Genomic DNA, 20,370 nt, shown 5'->3' on the forward strand with positions numbered 1-20,370 from the left:
TGAATTCTCTACCTTTTCCCACAACCAAATACTCAAACTTTCTGGACCTAAAGTTGTTGCTTTCATCTTTTTTGAAGGGTGTGTGGTTGCGAAAGGAGAAGGTGGTGGTGACTGGTACAAGGTTTTGGGAAGAGGTGAGAAAGACAAAAAGTACAGGAGAGTAATACTCATCTACCTCCCCGCCCAGCCCTGCATTCCTCCGCCCCCGTTCCAGCCCCACTCCCGGCCGCCCCTGCTGCCCGCCAAGGAGGCCCTCGCCTCCTGCTCCAAATATTCCAACCATCTCAGGGAGGGTGGGGCGCTGTGCTCCCGCCCCCCAGCAGCCCACCACGGTCGCTGCCCCCCTTTTTCGCCCGGTCCCCACCTTTTCTGGGGTAGGGCCAACCAATGGGCAGCGAGTCTCTGGGCTTCGTCTTCGGAGTTTACCGAACCCCCGCCCCACTGTCCTGGCGGCTGGCCGGTTGCACACGGACTCAGCTCAGGTTTCCTCTCCTTTCCTCTCCTCTCCTTTCCCTCTCTCTTTCTTTCTGCCTCTTCTTCCTCTTCCTCCTCGCAGCTTCCCACCTCCACTCCTCAGGGCCCCACGCGGCTCCGGGTAGCCATGGAAAACACACCGCTTCATATCATCGAGCAGCCCCTCTCGGGATACCCTGAGGCTGGGGACCCAGAGTCGTCCCCGCCTGAGGCGCCCGCGGAGGAGCTGTCAGGGGGCTCCGAGGAACTGATCAAATCGGACCAAGTGAATGGAGTGCTGGTCCTGAGCCTGCTGGACAAGATCATTGGCGCTGTCGACCAGATCCAGCTGACCCAGACCCAGCTGGAGGAAAGGCAGGCGGAGATGGAAGGGGCCGTGCAGAGCATCCAGGGCGAGCTAAGCAAACTAAGCAAGGCACACGCCACCACGAGCAACACGGTGAGCAAGCTTCTGGAAAAGGTGCGCAAGGTCAGTGTCAACGTGAAGACCGTGAGGGGCAGCCTGCAGCGTCAGGCCGGCCAGATCAAGAAGCTCGAGGTCAACGAAGCGGAGCTGCTGCGGCGCCGGAACTTTAAAGTCATGATCTACCAGGTGAGCGCGAGCTTGCAGACCCCTTCCACCTCTTCCCCGTGCCTGCCTCCACCCCACGCCTAGTCCCAGCCATCCCCAGACCCCTCAACTTTCCCGAGACCCTGCCGCTGCAGACCCTTCAGATTGGGGAAAGGAAGAGGGAGTCCAGTGCGCTCCTCTTTGGCCATCCCGCCTGAGGAGAAGAGAGTTGCCCCTGTCCCCATCCCTATCCGCCCCAGAGCTGAGGATCATCCGTTCTTCCGGGTGTGTTCAGTTTGAGGAACGGAATTTGTTGTTCTCAACTCACTCAGAGACCTAGTTCTCAGCGTTCTCCCTGCACGACCCATTAGAACCTGACCGCTTTAACTCCCTTCACTCCCAGACCCACAGGTAGCAGAATCGCCTGTATGTTGTGGGGGTCGGGAAAAGGGGTGGGGGTGGAGGGTCAGCACTCTCTAGCTCCTGCCTTCCTACTGGACACACGGAGGCTCTATTCCTTCCCGCAGGAAATTCCCAGCTTCTGTCAAAAGATGAAGTTAGAAAACTTTTCAGGAAAACACATAGGAGGGAGGGTGGCAGAGGGAAAGCCGCCCTGCTTAGCCTGGAGGGGTCTTGGGGAAGGGCTGGGCCAAAGGGCTGGAGTGGCAGTGCCTGTAAGCAGACACTGGTTGGCCATTCCCAGAGACTGGGGCCTCCAGCGGGCCTGGCCAGATATAGCTTGGTGATTCAGAGCTAAGGCATGCACCCGTGGGGCTCTTGCCAGCAAGGCTGGCCCTTCTAATCCCCATCCCGTTATTTTGCTCCCCAGTCTGATAGAGTGGAGTCCCCCAGAATCAACCCTCCCCTTAAATTTCTCAAATGGGGCAACTGGCAGGGGGAAAAGATGGAGATCCCGGGGATCCTGGATTCCTTAGTCTGATATAAAAGATTTTGAGGACTTAGAGAAACTTGGCAGCTTGCTACTCCACCCATTTGATCAGATAGGGTGAAGACAGAGACCCATGGGGTTGACTCTTACAGGATCAGTAAAAGTTATTACAGGGCTAATGGTATCAGGGAAAGTGAAATTAACTGGGATCCTTGCAGTTTCCAGTGAATTATATTAAAGCAAGGGGTTTGGGTGGGAAGGCACAATAGAAGCAGCTAGGCAGGCTCTTAGATTTGGGGTCTTCTTTAATGTTCCAGTTGGGATCTCTGCCTCATTTTCTCCTTACTTAAGTGAGTAGAGAAAACAGGAGATATTGAACTTCAAGATCACTCTGTTGACATTAAATGTTCTATTCATTCTGGCTGAGGAAGCCAAGATCAGTGGGTTTATAACTGCTCCGAATTCATGGCACCCTGGTTACACTGGCCTTTTAGCTCCCCTGTCCTTACCGAAATGATCTAACCTTAATCTTGTGGGGATCCTCATACTGTTTGGAGAGTTGAGGTGGGAAGTGGTCTTGAGGAAACAGAAGATCTGAAATCTTTCTCCAAGTTGGAGGTGGGGGGGGGAGGAGGCAATGACTCTGCCCCACCCAATGTCTGGGCCCCAGCAACTTGACTTGTCAGGGATTTCCCCTCCCTAAAGTCACCCACTTAACAAAAAAAAAAAAAAAAAGGGACCTGGTTTCCTCCTCTCCTAGCAGCAGCTGGTGGAGAATGTTTTCCTGTGACTATTTCCAATTAAAGTTCTGGTGGCTTTGAGGTGGGGTAGGGCACAGGCCACAGAGCTGGAAGAAAGAAGTCTTTGGGGGAAGAAATTGACATTTCTATTAAAGACTAAAAATTGAGGCATTTTAGGGAAAAGAGGGAAAAAAACATAAAGGGGTCATTTCCCATCTCCAACCTACACCAGCTAAATCTTCCCTTTTGGCACATTATGTTGTAAGTACTTGGCCAATATTAGTTGAATAAATCGATGAAGTTTTGTTGTTGTTCAGTGGCATCTGACTCTTCATGACCCCATTTGGGATCCCATCTTGGCAAAGATACTGAAATGGTTTGCCATTTCCTTCTCCAGCTCATTTTACAGAATAAGGAAACTAAGGCAAACAAGATTAAGTGACTTGTTCAGAGTCATACGAATAGTAAGTATCTGAGGCTGGATTTAAACTCAGGTCTTCCTGACTCCAGGTTCAGTGCTCTATCCACTGGGCCACTTAGCTGCCCATGAATATAATGAAGTATTAGCCCCATATAGTGCCCTGAGTCCCAAATACATGAAAGAAACTTGGACCCTGAGATAAGCTGGCCTATTTTTTAAATGAAGATGCAGGAGAGAGGGGGAAGAGAGAGAGGAATAAGTATTTATTTAGCACCTACTATGTATTGGACACTGTGCTAAATGGTTTTTTTTGTTTTGTTTTTACAAATGTTACCTCATTTGATTCTCATAATAACCTTAGGAGGTAGGTGCTTTTATTTTCTACATCTTACAGTTAGAGAAACTGAAGCAGAGGTTAAGTGACTTGCCCAGGGTCACACAGCTAGTCCAAGGCCAGATTTTAACTTAGGTCTTCCTAACGTCAGACCTATCCATTACACAACTAGCTGCCTCTATGAAGAGGGTGGGGTGGAGGGGAATACTTTATGAAGTATGTAGGGCTGCAGTGTCAGTCTGTTTCCCTGTACCTCCATGCACATATACACCACTCTTGTCTTTCTGTCTGACCAGCAGGTGTGTATGTCAGGCACTCTGGGCACTTTGGGTGACCCAGGCCATTCTCTGACCAAGATGGTAGGTTGCAGGAACTAAGACTTTGGTTGCATAAAATGAGGGGGAAAGCAAGGCAGACTGGCAAAAGCTGGGTTTATTTGAATGCTGCACCACCCATTCTCAGAATATAATGGGAACGATTCCAAACTGGCACCTTGGAGAAAACTCCACCTTGGTGACTGAGTAGAGAAGGAAAAAAGTCCCCAGTACTTGTCGTTTGTTTCTCTCTCCTTCCCTAGGTGGGGATTAGGGGACTTTGTTTCCCTGGGATGTTCAGCAAATGTTCTAGTTTAGGGCAATACAGGAGGAAAAGGTTGGGGGGTGGGTAGAGGCAAACCGTGAGAAAGCAAGAGTATCCCATGCAATTTGGCTCTGGGTCCAGGAAAAGAATGAGGGGGAAAAAGTGCCAAGAATTTCAGAAGACCTTATGGAGGTGAATAAAGTTCTCACTTTTTATTGCAAAACTCCAGGTCTAGGGATTAGGATATTGGGCAGAATGTATAAGTGTTTTGGTGTGGGGTATGGAGAAGGATTCATGGCAGAAACAGAGTCTCCCATCATGTGTGAGTTGGAGGAGTGTGGGGAAATGGGGGTCTTATTGGTGATCATCATTCCAAAGATGAGCCATGCGATCATGACACTGATCTTTTGTGGGATGTTATGCCATGGCATTCAATGATTTAATTTTTTTTTTAAATGGCAGGGATAGGGATAGGGAAGGCCTCAAACTGTTGGATCAAGGTTAAAGGGATCTGGTCTCAGTATTAACCACTCACACCCTTCTCCCAATTTCTTTGGGATAGTGGTGGAGAATGGAGGGAAGTACCTTATTAAGGCGGCCCTTTCTAATTCAGTGTTCCTCCCAGATCTATGCTCCAAGGATAATTCCTTTGTATGCCACAACGCATTGCCCTTCCCCCTTTCCTGTCCTAACCCTCAAATCAAAAGTTAGCTTCCTGGTGTCCAATTCTGTCAGGTAACACTTGGATGGGAAAACGATAATTCATTTGATAAACTAATATTGCTGATTGCTAATGTGCTAACTTCTAGACAACTATTTAGATTGTATCCAGGTCCTTCTCAAAACTAGGAAGGGACTTTAATGGTGGGAATTTCTGGTACCCTGGGGAGAAGGGAGATATTTTTAGGAAGGCATTTTCCCAACACCCCTCTAACTACACCATGTTTTCCATACATAGGTTTGGTCTTGACCTAGATTTTCCTTATTAAAAATAAGGACCGGAAGGCACTTATAGGATTATGGCTTATGGGGATTAAAAAAGAGGACATCTGGACAGACCTGAGGGACCTGTGGGACTTTCCTCCCTAAAACTATAACCCAAATTACTGGTAGCAACCCAGACACTTGTAGTGAGTCAGATTGACGCCCAAAATCTGACTCTGGAGTATAGACTCAGATAAGCCTCAAACCTTGGTTCAAAGTATATCCTACTCTCAAGTGCTGCTTTTGAGAAGTTTTAGAGAATTTTATTTATTCTCTTCCCCCTTTTAATCCTAGGGGTTAAGTACAGAAATATGGTTAGAATCACCACCTATCTTCCATAGGCACTGATTTTTCTTGACTTGTGGAGTCAGAGAGGACCCAAGGAGAGATCTGCTCATGGGGTGATCCTAGAAAGCCAGGGCGTGGGACCAATATGGTATACCTTTTCCTGACAGACACAGACACAGACACAGACACACACACACACATCCCCCTTGTCAAACATTTTTTACCTGGAAAAATCTGAATGCCAGAGACATGTTTTAAGGGAAGAAGATATAGAATTGCAAGGGTCAGAAGGGATTTTAGAGATCTGAGGATTTCAAGTTCAAAGGGACCTTGGTGAGCAAATAGTCTAACTCCTTCATTTTATGAACCAAGAGACTAAGGCTGAGAGAAGTTAAGAGCCTTGGCCAAGATCATACAGCTACTAAGTGGCAGAGCCAGGATTTCAACTCAAGATGTCCCAAGACAGCATCATATATAGAAAGGGAGAGAGTTGGTGGTGTTTTTAGGCAGTGTGTCCCAGGGCCTTTTCAATGTGCTAACCATATGCAGACAAGGAGTTGTGGTAACTTCCAGTGATAGGAGGCTCTTCTTCCTCTGCTCTGGACTTACCAAAAGCCCAGGGCTCCCTAAGATTCAGAACTTATTGCCCTGCTTTTCTGTAACCCAGTGGTAACTGCTGTCAGAAGATAAGAGGAATCTTTACTCTCCAAAGGACATACAAATTCATTCACCAGATATTCAGTACCTACTATGTATAAGGCACTGTGATATACAGCTGAGGACAGGAAGATTAGAAAAAGGAGTTTTTGCCCTGAAGGAGCTTATGTTCTGTTGGAGAGAATAGGACATAGAAGCATGATTCCAAATAGAATTTGTTAGGGGGAAAAGCGCTCCAGGAAAATCTGAGGAGGGAAAGGATAGAGAATCCAGAAGGCCTTGAAGAGAGATAAAGATTCCATAAGTCATAAATGAGGAGAGAGTACATTCCAGTAATAGAGAACAGCACGCATGCCTCTGTGTGTATATGTGTGTGTGTGTGAGAGAGAGAGAGAGAGAGAAAGAGAGAAAGAGAGAGACGCAGAAGAGTTTTGTACAATTAATAATCCAGTTTTCCTATCAAAAGGTCTATATGAATGAGAATGGTGTGAAATTAGGCTAGAAAGATAGTTTGGAGGCAATTGGTGAAACATCTTATATGCCAAGCTAAAGAGTTTGTATTTTATCCTATATGTAATAAGGAATCATTGAAGGTTTTTGAGCAAGGGAGTGGCTTGGGCAGACCTATACCTTAAGAAGATTATTTTGGTAGTTGTTGGAAGGATAGATTAGAGAGAGAAAGAGACCAGTGGTAGAGAGAGCAGTTAGGAGGTTATTATAATAACCTTGAAGAGAAGTGATGAATAGTTGAAGGGTAGTCTAGGTTTTGTAAGTGGAGAGAAAGGGGCAAACATAAAGGATGTTGTGGAGGTGGAGTCTGTTAAGACTTGACAGCTGATTATGGGATGAAGAGAGAAAGAAGGCTAGATGATTCTAAGATTTTGAACCTGAGTGACTGGTGGTGCCATCAATGATGAAAAGGAAATTGGGAAGGGTGGCAGACTTTGGAGGCCATACACAGCCATTCCCTGTGTGGTATGTAAGCATACTGGAGGAGCTGGGGCTGACTTGATTTTTAGGCAACAGAAACCCAGAGCAGGCAGCCACTGAGCAAACGGCCACAGTCGGTAGCTCATCACTGCTTTCATATAAATTGACCAAGGTAGTTAGTTTCCTCCACCATGATGGACAGAGCTAGTCTGTGGGACAGGGGGAACAGAGAGACCCCCCCTCTGATATTCCTCCCCCTCTCATTGCACATGAGTGGGAACAGGGTCTTGGAGTTTACAACTAGATCTTTTGACTGTAGAAGTCAGGTTAAGGAAAGGAGCCTTTTGAACTCATCCACAACTCAGCCTGAGATGTGAAATCAGCTACTGGATAGAAGAAGGGTGTATTGCTCTTGTTTTCTGTGGTCTCACCAAAAATCTGTTTGACCTTCAATCCTACCTATCCCTGCTGTTACTCCCACTCGCAGCCTCTCCCTTTCAGGACAGGCTAGGACCTGCTTTTTTTTTTTTAATGGCTCCAAGCATTATGATGTAGCAGCTATTGCCAGAGTGGGTACTTCCCTCCCCGACCTTTCTCCTGGGATAACTCTGTGTCTCCAAAGTCTGACACTCCTCCCAACTTCTTTGCTCTTAATGATATCCAACTAGAGTAATGCTCTCCCCCTCTTCTCACCTCCTCTCCCTCAAATTCTTCTGGAAACAGATGTGATCTGTATAGAATTATTGAGGAACAGTAGAAGTATTGAACGACCCTGGAAAGTGGGACGATGTGGATTGGTTCTTTTTCCTCCCAGGGACTGGCCATCAGTTTGAAGGAGCATTTGGGTGCAGGTCTAACTTTCATGGGGTCTCTGTCTTCTAACCTCTTTTCTCTCAAGCCATTTTGGTATGAAGATTGGTCTGACTTCACCCCTAAGTATCGAGAATAGGTCCAGTTCAGTGCATTGCTAGGTTTAGGGCTGATTTGTTTTGTAAACTTCTAATCTCCTAGGCCATTCTGGTATACCATTGTTCGCTGTGGGATAAGGAGGGGGTGGAGAGGAGGGTGTGGAAGAAGTGATGTGGCAGAAGGGAAATTGATCTGATGGGGAGGGGCAGGATGTTCCTCTTCCTTATCCTCTCCCCTCTCCCATCCTAGACGTTACCCTATGTTCTCCCTGCCTGAGCGTTTAATCAGAGTCTGGATCGGCAGCTGTGTAGGGGCTGGGCCTCCAGACCAGGAGGATGGCAAAGTTGTTTACTTGCTCACTTTACCCTCTCCTCCCAGTGCTTGCTCGGCTGACTCTTTTCAACTGGCCCAATTCATGGTTCAGCAAAGGTGGGACATAGATGGAGCCCTTAAAGGAAGGGGCTTGGAAGCTGACATCCCACTCCTCCTTGAGCCCTCTATCGCCTCCCCACCCTCAAGCCTTTCATTCGCCCTCATCTTCATTTTCACCCAACTTGCCTGTTTCATAGTTTTGCCCCTGAGTCACTGCAAAAGCTGCAGTTACATCTTGTTCTCTGATGGCTGTGTATGTTTGGGCAGGATATGGAGGCTGTGATTCCTAAGAGGAAGAATGACAGGGACAGAGGGAAGTGGTGGTAGAAGGAATCTGGGGAGGGGATAGTAGGGGAAGACATTGCGTTTGTGTATGTGTATGTTTGTGTGTGACAGAGAGAGAAAGAGCACAAAGTAGAATCTATTTCTGAGACCCCAGCTCACAGGTACCCTTTGCAATCTAGCTTCAGCACTGTTCATCCCAAACCATCCTGGACCCAGGAGACATAATTTAAATTTGGTTTCCTCCTATTCCAACTCTCCTAACTTAAGAGTCTAACTCCATTCTGCTTTTGTTTCTTCTCCCTACTTACCAGCTTCATCCCTGCATGCCTCCCAGGATTTCTTCCTTTCAACACATTCTTCACCTACCCAACATCCCTTTTAAACCCCTTTTCCTCACCTTAGCCTGAGAAGAAGCCGAAAACATCCTCTGAGCACTTCACACCCAAGATCGTGCCCTTTGACCTTCTTCCTGAGACTGTGCCCTTTGACCTGTTGCCTGAGACAGTGCCTGAGCATCCACCCTTTGACCTGGCACCCAGGACAGTGCCCTATTACCCACAGTCTGGGCCCCCGACTAACTCTGAGGAGCTGACAGAAGCAGGGGGTATTTAAAGTGTCTGAGATCACATGGTACCCTGATCACTAAGAGGCATCTTCCCCTTAAGAGCTCAGTGGTGGTCAAGATAGAAAGGGACAACATGGGCCCTGACCAGGACCCATAACAAGTGATGTGTGCAGTGAAAATTCGTAGTGTAGCAAGCAATGGGCAAAAAAGGAGAGGGTGTGTGTGTGTGTGTGTGTGTGTGTGTGTGTGTGTGTGTGTAGCTGAGGTGTTCTACCCTCCTGTTTTGGGACTGAAGGGAAGAAGGGTCTATCCTGTCTTCCAATTTTGGGATTCTAGCAGGAGTCCTCAAAGCAAACTTCATGTCTAAGCTACAATCGCCCCCCTCAATCCCTAGTTCGTGGAACTTGACTGTTAAAGAATAAGCCTATGGTACCCAGTTCTGAACAGAATATTTCTCCCTCAGTTCCTTCCCTGCCTTTCCTTCCTGGGGAATACTCTAGCCAAAAGCAGCCAAGGTTGCCTGAGGGGAGTAGGAGGAGCATTATCTGGAGGCCTCCCCCAAAAGGCTCCACACCTCCTTTTCCAGCTGGGGGAGAATGTTTGCATTTATTTTTTCCACTTTAAAAAAATAAAATATTTTTTCAAAGAGATTCTTTGTGTTTGCCAGATCCTCCCCTGGGCGGGGTGCCCAAGAGCTGCCAACCCAAGAGAAGCCAGGAGAAGGAGGATAATGCAGTGGCCCGATAGGGTTTTAGCCTTCTTTTCTCTCCAGGGTAGGGAGGGAAAGATTGTTCTAGAGTTAATGTCTCTAACTCCTTTGACTTATCAACCAAGAATTGAAGTCCTAGAGATTTTGTTTTGTTTGTCACCCTTTCCCCAATTCTTCCGCACACATACCTTCAGCCTTATAATCTTTAAGCTTTCCTTCATCTTATACTCTGACAGATACTTCACAGATTTGATAAGCTTCTTCCCAAAGTGTTCTCGGAACATTACGGGGAAGAAAGAGAGTAGAGATTGCCTAGACTCAGAAGCAGCTCATACTTAGGGCCTCATGATGATTGTACTTTCTTTTCCCTGAAATTTCTTCATTGCACAACAGGGATTCTCATACAGAAATGGGAGCTCTTAAAGAAAGGGGCATGGGGGCCATGGTATTCCATTAGGTGGCTCCTCTGACTTATGGGTGGAATTACCAGAGGCAAGATTCTTCATCTCTGTCTGACACAGGGTTGATAGGGAGCCCTTGTGGATGTTGGTGGGGGTGAGGGGCAGAACTGTGTGTGCATGTGCTCAGACTTTGGACATTAAAAGGAATTCTGGAAACCAAGTTTGATGCCAGTGGTGGTTTTGTTAAAACTGAGCAAGGCATAGTTTTGCTCATGAGTCTTGCCAGGGAAATGGGGTAAAGAGGGGTGGGCCTTGTGGTCCCAGGGTGGGGGAAGAGTCTGTTAGACTGTGGCTACTGTTATAGCAAACTATAATAAGTTTTATCCTATAAAAAGCTTTAGAGACTGGGCTCCGGGGCTGAGAGTCACAGGGAACCAGGACTAGAGAGTGAGGGAAAAAATGAGAGAGTTAGACTTTACGGGATTTCTCGCTGTGACATCTTTAGGCATTTTCTGATTCTAAAAAAAGAATTGACTCAATGAAGGAGAATTTGGAGTCTCATTGGGGTACTCTTCAAAGGGGACCTGCTAATTAGGGTATTTTCCCCACAGCCAGTACAAGACCCATCTCCCCAGTGCCAGGACACAAGGAAGGTGATCCAGGAACTCAGACCATAAATGACCTACCCTACCTCTCACTTCATCCAGGAAGGGGCAAATGTTCTTATCCCTTAGATCCCCTTGGCATCTATCCCATTGCTTCCTGGGAGTGAACCCCCACCTTAGGAGTTTACAGGTTCCAGGCATCTCTTCAGATTGGGAGAGCCTAACCCCTTCCCCAAGCCAAACAATATTCTCTCCTTTCCCTCTTCCACTACTAGTCCTCATCCCAACTCATTTCCCTCGCCCTTTACTGATAGGCACAGACTCCCCAAGTGTGCATCAAACTTTACTCTGGTTTGAGAGATCCCCAGAGGCCAGGCTGCCAGGGGCTGTGAATAGGGAGAAGGCAACAGAGAGTTCATAAGTCCTCTCCCACCCCCTACCCCAGCTCACTGCCCCGAATTCTGCCTGGAAATTCATAGTCCAGGAAAATGAGCCAACTCAGCTTTGGGGGTTGGGGTGGAGCAGTGGGGAGGACCAGTGATGCTGAAGGGGTGGGGGGCAGGGCAGAGACACAATGCTGGTCTGTTTCCCAGCTGCTGCAGCAGTTTCCTGACTCTTCCAGCAGCCCTTTGTCTTCCCCTGGCATTCCCTGCCTTACCCCTCCCCAGCTCCTGAGCTCAGGGCAGGGAAAAAATTCTTCTTTAAGATGGCTCCTTTAGCCCTGTCTTTCCCAGGAATGGAAGTATGAATGTGCTAGTGGAGAGGGAATGGATGGTAAAGTGGTGGAAGTTGGAACTTAAGTAGAACTGCAATTGGCCAAGCACAATTGAATCCCCATTCCCAGATATCCTAAGTAAAAGGGCCGGAACAAGGCAAGAGCAAAAAAAAAAAAAAAAAAAAAGGAGACATTCCCAGATAAGGAAGGGGCTAGTAGGACAGAGGTTAGGGTACCTCAGCACTGGAGAAATCACTTCTTATCAACCACAAATGAAGAGGAAGAGGCAGAGGAATGAAGAGAATTACCCAGGAAACCACTGATGTTTCCCAGCCAGCTGTAGTGGCTGGGAGACTACAAGTCCCAGCATCCCTTGTGCACTGGTCACATTGTCCACTGGGAGTTGTAGTTAAGCAACAGAGACATAAGGGTGCTTCAGCGTTCCGGGGGCATGGGGGCGGGGGAGGTTGCCTAGCCTGGAAGAAGAGGTGTGGCTCCCCCTTTGTCCTAGCTAATGATGTTGACAGGGAAGGAAGGAAATTAGGAGGAGGGGGGTGTTCCTAGCTTTTTATATAAACCAGGAAACTGGAGAATACGTAAGGGCGGGAGAAAAAAAGAAGAGAATCTTTGTTGCAGGTGGTGGGTATTGTGGAGACATCAAGCTGGTGTGTGTGTGTGTGTGTGTGTGTGTGTGTGTGTGTGTGTGTGTGTGTGTGTGTGTGTGTGTGTGTGCTCACGTTCTCATGCATGATCACACAGGGACAAATGTCCTTCACTTACTTTCACCACCATCCCTTGCCTTGGAAGGGAGTTATTCCCAGCCTGGCTGACTTCCCAATTGTTTTGTCGTGGTAAATGCCTCCTGCTTTTTATCTTGGAGAATGTTGCAAGGGGAATCCCTCTGTAAAAACCAACTTCCTCTCACACCTAAAGTCTGGAATTCCTGGACCAAGAGAGGGGTTGAGGAGAGAATCCTTGGAGTCCATACTTCCCTGATTCCTTCTTAGCTCAGTCTCTGCCTCCTTCTGATCCCTTCATTCTGGAATGTGTGGGGATATTTTGGATCCAGGGAAAAGATGACCATGATTATCCTTCTATCCATAAATATGAGTTTGGTCCTGGGGAGGAAGGAAGAGGAAGCTTTGAAGTCTGTAGGGGTAGAGGTGGGGGAAAAGCAATCTTTAGATTCTGTCCCAAGCAGACTTGAAAAACAAAACAGAACTGGAAAATTAAACAATTCTCTGACTTCCATGAATAGGCAAGGGGGAATAGGGAGTAGACAGTGGACCATGAGGGGAGGGACGTAAGAGAAGAATGGGGAAGGAAATATGTATTTGGCTCACAGCCACCCTTCTATAGTCCCTTTTCCACAGGAGGGGATGACCCTGGCTATAGAGAAGTCAAAATGTAATCTGGGAAAAGGGATTAGCCCTAACCGTGACCTCTAACTTTCTTCCTCACCCCCACTCCAGGCAAATTTGAACATACTATTCGTGCCTTTTCCCCTTAGCTCTGGGAACTGGTTCTGAAGTGATAAGGAATTTAGGAGATTGGGGTGGGATGAATGGGTCCCCAGACCTTTACAACCATATCCTCAGCCCTCATCTTGCCCTGCATCATGGTGGTACTGGACTTACAATCAGAAATATGTGGGTGCTTAGCTCCTGCAAAATGGAAATGTTGTGGGACCCAAATGAGATAATGTAGGTAAAGCACTTAGCAAACTTTAAAAGTGTCGAAACATCATCATCGTCATCATTATCGATTACTACTACTACTATTACCCTGACTGTTCAAATCTATGTGCTGCTGTGACCACCAGAGGGCGCTCTGCCTCTTTTGCAGGGCTAGTCATGGTCACTGGCATGGCAGATATAAAGAGAATAAGTGCAGGATTGGACCCTGCCCTGGGGTCTGTGGCTACAGCCCCGTGACCGTACTGATCATTATCCTTCGCCAGCTGCCCCAGCTGCTTACAGAATAATATATCCCGATTCCTTCGGACTTTTTCTCCTTCTGTAACCTCTCAGAACTCTTTGTATTTCTGAAGCTCCAGCCCCTCCCCGGCCTCGCTGCTTCCTTCTCCCTCTACAATCCTCCCCGTCTTGCTATGGTATTTCTTTAAGCATCTTTTCATCCATTCTCTTCCATATTCTCCAGACTATAGCCTTCTCCATATTCAACATAGAAACCACCCCCAGAGTGAATGAATGAATGAATGCAAACATGCATTAAGTGCTTACAGTAGGAATACAAATAGAAAAAGCAAGACAGTCTTTGCTTTCAAGGAGTTCATGTTCTAATGTAAAAGGTTTCAGCTGCAAATCAGATAGAAAGGTCCAATTGTCCTTAGGATACAACAGCAAAGCAGGCGGTAGTCTGTCTTCTTTGATGTCTTTTCTACTGATAAAATATCCTTTTCTGATGCTGAGCCACTTGGCAGTGGCAGAGACTTTGGTGGCAAGAACTTCTCTGATCTTCATTAGCTATGGCTGCTGAAGAAGCAAGGCTATGGCACCCACAGTAGTTAAGAGGTCCCATACACAAGGCTTGCTTCCCAGGGTGATGGAAGCCTTATGAGTAATAACCAGTGAGTGATTTTGTGCTGCCACTCCCAGGGCTCTTGGGTTTAGACATGCCCATTGATGGCAGTTGATCAATGGTAAGAAAGGTAGGGCCCTTCTCTGCAGTGATCGCTCCCCTCAGTGATGGCAGTGAAGGCTGGCCAATAGTCTGAGATTCACTGCTTTTACCACAGTTCTTGGGTTCATGGTCCTGGGCTATCTCAGAAACATATTTTGTCTGTGCCCACTGAGCTCTGATTTCTCTTCTCTTCCCTGAACCATTTTTTGTGTTCTTCCACCAGGATGAAGTGAAACTACCAGCCAAACTGAGCATCAGCAAGTCCCTGAAGGATTCTGAGCTGTTGCCAGAGAAGGAAGGTGATGAGCTGGGTGAGGGGGGAGAGAAGCCTGAAGATGATGCCACCCTGGAGCTGTCCTCTGACGAGGCAGTAGAAGTTGAGGAAATCATCGAGGAGTCCAGAGCTGAGCGCATCAAGAGAAGTGGCCTTCGGCGAGTGGATGACTTAAAGAAAGCCTTCTCCAAGGAGAAAATGGAGAAGACGAAGGTGCGAACCAGGGAGAACCTGGAAAAGACCCGACTGAAGACCAAAGAGAACCTGGAGAAGACAAGGCACAATCTGGAGAAGAGAATGAATAAGCTGGGTACAAGAATTGTGACTGCTGAACGCCGGGAGAAGATGAAGACATCCCGGGACAAGCTGCGCAAGTCCTTCACCCCTGACCATGTGGTCTATGCCCGCTCCAAGACCGCTGTCTACAAGGTGCCCCCCTTCACCTTCCATGTCAAGAAGATCCGAGAAGGTGAAGTTGAGGTTGTCAAGGCCACAGAAATGGTGGAGGTTGGAGGTGAAGAGGATGGAGTGGAAGATGATGGTGGTGAGGGTGCTGACCTCCTGAGAGGGAGCAGCCCTGACATTCACACCCTGCTGGAGATTACTGAGGAGTCAGATGCTGTGCTAGTGGACAAGAGTGATAGCGATTGAGCTGGTTAGAGAGGAAAAGGAAGAGCCATGCTCTCTGGGGGCTCTGGGGATGGGGAAGTGGGAGGGAGCCTATCCCACCCGCACCCCCATCCCCAGATCCTTTCTTATTTTGAACTCTCTCTGTCTCTGTTTCATTCTGTCTGTCTGTCTCTCTGCCCCAAGCTGGAGCACTGGCTGAGAGTTTTATAAATTGTAAATGTATCATTAAGAATTCAACCCTTTCCCCTCCATTTCCCTGCCTTTTAGGAGGAAAGGAGACTTTGGCAGGACTTGCCACTATGATATTTTTAGTGGTAGAAAGGTAAAAAAGACATCACTCATTTTCCAATTATCCAGTTTGGGGCCCGCCAGAAGAAGTTGCTGCCATTTCCATTATTTTGGGGATGTTACAGTTCCCTCCCCCTGCCAGCTCTCATTCCTGCCTTTTTAGTCTCCCCCCCACCCAAGTTATTCTGTAAACATGCCCCTAAACCCCATCTTTTGGGGGTTTAAGCCATATCCACCCCTGGAGGAAACAGAGGCCTTTTCCTGAAAGAATAGGAAGGCAGTTTGGAGCTTGGGGTAGTAGAAGATGGAGCAAGGAGGGCCATGATAATTGTCTAGGGGTAGCACTTGAGGAGGGGGAACAGATGTCCAGGCCAGGCCAAATTCTGGTCTAGGTCCTAGCATAAAAGGGCTGGAGCCTGAAGGGACACACACATCTACATGTACACCACCCGTGCAGGCACGTACACACATGGCTGTGTGGGAAGATGGATAACTGGAAGGTGGGGCCTGGGGGAGGAGAGATGCCCCTCCCTAGCAGCATAGAGAACAGACTAGGCATCCAGCCAGTGCTCCCAAGAGTACAGCAGATCCTTTGCCAGCTGCAGGAGGAAGGGCTGAGAAGGGGCAAGTCCCAAGCTAAAAGCCCAGCTTGGCTAGAAGATTTGGGGCAAGTTCTCTGCCTTGGTTAACCCATTGTGACAACCCTGCCCACCTGACAGTGTCAGTGTCAGCCAAACTTTACCCCTCAGCTGGGTAGTATGAGCCAGGGCCTGCCCCATTTCTTGTTGCCCAGCTGCATCTGGATCAGTGAAATGGAAAGTTGTAGAGATGGAAAACTGTGACTAGCTAGGGTTTTGGAAGTAGTTAGGGGTACAAGTGCCTCTGACAGAAAGAGACAAATGGAATGTGTGTGTGTGTGTGTGTGTGTTACCGAAAAGGACAGATAGAAAAGAAGAGAGGAAACCAGGGCAGGGGATCTTATTTATATCCTATCCCAAGTTTATTTGTAGCACTGTCTGGAGGTCTGCTTAGTACTCCCCTCCCCCAGTCCCCCAAGTTAGGCACAATTCTGACCTTGCTTTTAGCTTTGTTTTCCCTGCTCCAGAGGGTTCCTCTCCTGTATCTTTGGGGGTGGGGTGGGATAGTGTCTGCAGTTGGCAGGGCATGATCTCTGCCAGCTTTTGACCATATTCCCTTCAGAATCCCCCAGTGCCAACCCCACCCTCTTAGCCCAATTTCCCCTCTGGGGATATAAATTGCCATGGCAGCTTCCTAATGATGGCATCTTCAACTCTACACTCTTTAATTGAAGCCTAGAACTGGGGGCTTTGTCCTTCTATGCCTAATACCCACTTCTTCCTTTCCTGCTCCCTGCCCCTTCATTTCTTCCAGAAGCTGCCTTGCTTTATGATTATTTTATACTGTAGAATTGCATACAGCTGTTTTCAGCCAAGGGTGGGGTTGGGGGGTGGGGTTGGGGCTGTTTCTGAGAAGGGAGCTTAGGGACACAAACCTCTTTTATACATGCTTTGCTTTTTTTTTTTTTTCCCCTTTTGTTCCCTTCCTCCTCTGGAGAGATGAAGAAATAGCTGATGGAGGATGGGGTGTGGGTGGGGCCCAGGGTCCCTTGGTGCTGATGGGCTGGTGGGGGCCAGGCTTTCAGAGGAATGGGGGGGGGGAGGGAGACACAGAGCTATGAGGCCATTTTCTCTTGGGCTCCGGGGCTCGTAGTCTCTTGTGACTGCATCCTGGTAATCAGCCTGACCAATAAACCTGCTTTTCTAAAAAGACCTGTGTTGGATTGTACTTCTCCAGGGGAGCTATAGGAGTAGCCATATTTCTCCACCCTCATTTCCCCCTCCCCTTCCCCTCTGTGGCCCAGAAATTAGGCACTTGGATTCAGTCCACTGTAGCCAGGGCCCAGAACCCCAGGGATACACCCTTCTTAGTCTGAGAATTTCCCAGAGAATTAGGAGGAATGTGGTGGGGAAAATTGGGGAGGAACAGATTTGAAGGCAAAAGAAAGAATACTGAATCTGTAGTGAGAGGACCTGGATTTAAATCCTGGCTCTAGCACTTACTGGGCAAATCATTTCCCCAGGGCCTCTTTCCTCATCTATAAAAAACCAGGAGGTCAGACTAGCTAGCCTCTAAAGCTCCTTCTACTTCTAATTCCCCTATGGAATGGGATGTAGTTGGGAGAGGGTCCAGGAGATCTTTACAAGCAATCTGTCCCCTATTGCATTTATACTGAACTCTTCCTTACCTGGCCAAACCCCAAGCCCTATCCCTCTTCTCTCTTACTTGTTTGCCACCTTCCTGCGTCCCCCACCTCCCAACACACGTAGGCACACAATGAGGCAATGCAAAGAGAGAAGACCATTTTTGGTTAGAGAAATTTAGAGCTTAAGTCAGCTTCCCAGTCCCCTGGGGAGAATGAGAAATGAGCCTGACCTGAAGCCATCTTAACCCAGCAAGCTGGGCATCCTAAGAATTCTGCTTATTTTTGGACTAGGAGCCAGATTTGCAGCTACAAGAAGAGAGCAACAACGCCTTGACCCCCAATCGAGGAGGGGAGGTAGGTAATCCCAGGGACAACTGAGAGGCCTTAACAGGATTGGTTGTATAAAGCTGCACTCATTCCTCCTACACCGTATCTTCCAAGTGCCATGCCTCCCAACCCATAAGAATTAGACTCCCTACTCTCTCTAATCTACACCATTTTTGTCACCTATGCCTTTCTCTAACCAAGTTCAGCTCTAACTTTCTAGTCCACATCTTCTACTCCAGGTAAACCGCCTTTCTGTACCTAGTTTCACCTTGCCCAAAGTCTTTGTCAAGACTGTCCCCTAGAAAATAAGTTTAATGCGAAGGTATATTTGGAACCTATATCAGAGTACATGCCATCTTGGGCAGGGAGGGGGGAGGAGAAGGACGGGGAGAAAATTTGGAACTCAAAAACTTATGGAACGAAGTGTTATAAACTAAGAAAAATTAATTAATTAAAAAAAGACTGTCCCCTAAAAGACTGTGATACAGTGGAAAAAATGCTAGATTTGAACTCTAAGGACCAGGGTTCAAGTACCAGCTCTGGTGTTTGTTATGTGATCTTAAACAGATTGTTAATTCTCTAGGGACTTCAGCTTCCTTATCTGCTAAATGATGGTCTAGTTTGTACCAGATGATCTCTGAGTTTCCTTCCAGCCCTAAAACAGTGATCCAAAGAAGTTCAAATTAAGCCTGTTATCTGTTGTTCACATCATTCCATAAAGCATCAGACTGTCACCCTTCATGTATCTCTCAGATCCAGATCCTAATTCTCAACTGTAACACATGGGGGCAGAGCTGGCCTTGTGTATAAGTAAAGTAGACAACTGACCAAGATAATGGAATCTGAGGGCACCTCAATTCTCTATGGCCCTAACATTTTCTCTGCCCTTTTGTCATGGCACTGCCTTCTCCTCCACTAAGTGAGAAATTTCCACCATTCCCACCAACTTACCTCTCCAAGTGAGACAACAAAGGGGTGTGTGTTTGTATAGGTATACATATATAATATTTGCCTTGTTAAAAGGATTTTTAGCAAGCCAGTCTCTAACCTGAGAATGCTCAGTGCCGCACAAAGCAGGCCTAGAGACAGAAGTACCAGTAGTCAAGTAGTTTAATTAATCGATTTCAGAGTGCGGAATGTTTTTAGGAGTGAAAGCACAAGTTATAAAAATCACAACTGGGGAAGGAGGGGAGAAGGTGGATTACAAACAATCATTTAGTGGTTTCCCCCAAGCAACCTGTAAGTCCCACAATACAACAATTCTGAAGTCAAGTCTTTGGGAGTTGTAACCATGTCCCCTAAAGTACAGAACCAGAGTTCTGTGATGGGAGCAGGTTCTACAGTCTTTGATTTGCTTCACTTCAGGTACGAAGGCAGAAGGATGCCAGTGATTGGGAGCCTTGTCAAGGTTTGATTGATCAGTTCAAGCTGCATTGTGAGTCTGACTCATGAGCTGGAAAAAGCAACTCCGCAAAATCTAATCTATTAGTATATTCATTACACATATATTATTATGAAAATTTTAAATTCCTTCCTCAGCATATATTATAGTCTCCTAGAGTTTAGAGTTGAGAAGAACCTTAGACAACTAGTTCAACTCTCATTTTACAAAGAAGACATCGAGAAGGGATGAGTGATTTACCCAAAGACCTAGTTAGCGATAAAGCTGAGGTATGAATGCGGGTCAAATCTCTCTTCAAATTCAGTACTCTCCATTATACCATAAGACCTGTGCTGAAGTTCCATCTGTCATCTGTGTGACCTTGAACAAGTCTCAAACTTTCTGAGTCTTAGTTTCTGTATCTATAAAATGAGGGAGTGGTTCCTTCCAGTTCTGCCTTTAACAACAACAACAAAATAAATTGTTAAACTCTCTATAAAATGAAGAGGGCTGAACGTCTCACTCAGATTAGTCAGATTGGCTAGCTGACACCTCCAAAGTGCTTGGAGCTAGACCCTAAAGGAACAGCATGAGTGACCATAAATTTTGTTACTTCAGGGTGACAGGGAGTTGGAATATGAGGCAGTAGGCCTAAGGCAGTGGAGACAGGCAGGAAAGGTAGGGCTAATCTTGTAGTGGAGACAGAGCAGGCAATTTAATCATCAAAAATAAGCTTCATTTTCTCCCTCTAAAATAAAAGGGTTGGACAGATTCATTTTAAGGTCTTTTTAGAGGATGATATAACTGAGAATTTTTTTTAATTTCAAGGGTTTTTTTTTTGAATTTTGAAATTTTTGAAAATTTGAATTTTGAGTTAAGTGTCTTTGGTTCTTCTGGTACTTAAGAGAACTGTAGCTTTGAGCAAGTTTTCTCTAGATTTTAGTTTCCTTAACTGGAAAATAATAGCGCAGATGTTATTTATTTGTGTTCATCAAGAAGCAGCCAAGCTTAGTGGATGCTTACTAGCCTATTGAGTCTAGATGACCTGGGTTCAAGTCCAACAACCTAATTGTGGTGTGACCCTACACAAGTCACTTAACCTCTCAATGGCGTCAAGGCAACTCTCATATTATAAATTATGGCACAGGTGCTGAACTGCATAGATGTACAGAGTTTCTTCAGCCTCAGTGAGTATT

At 46.9% G+C, this 20,370-nt stretch overlaps 1 protein-coding gene across 1 annotated transcript; it reads left to right on the forward strand.

Annotated features, from left to right (window-relative positions):
• The first annotated feature begins 443 nt into the window (after positions 1-443).
• On the forward strand, positions 444-17,030 carry CAVIN1 (caveolae associated protein 1). The gene is made up of 2 exons (XM_036757554.1): positions 444-1,066; positions 14,274-17,030. The coding sequence occupies exons 1-2, from the start codon at positions 602-604 to the stop codon at positions 14,973-14,975; spliced, it is 1,167 nt and encodes a 388-aa protein (XP_036613449.1). The 5' UTR covers positions 444-601; the 3' UTR covers positions 14,976-17,030.
• Positions 17,031-20,370: the final 3,340 nt, after the last annotated feature.

The sequence above is a fragment of the Trichosurus vulpecula genome, chromosome 4 (assembly GCF_011100635.1).
Source record: "Trichosurus vulpecula isolate mTriVul1 chromosome 4, mTriVul1.pri, whole genome shotgun sequence".
NCBI lineage: Eukaryota > Metazoa > Chordata > Mammalia > Diprotodontia > Phalangeridae > Trichosurus > Trichosurus vulpecula.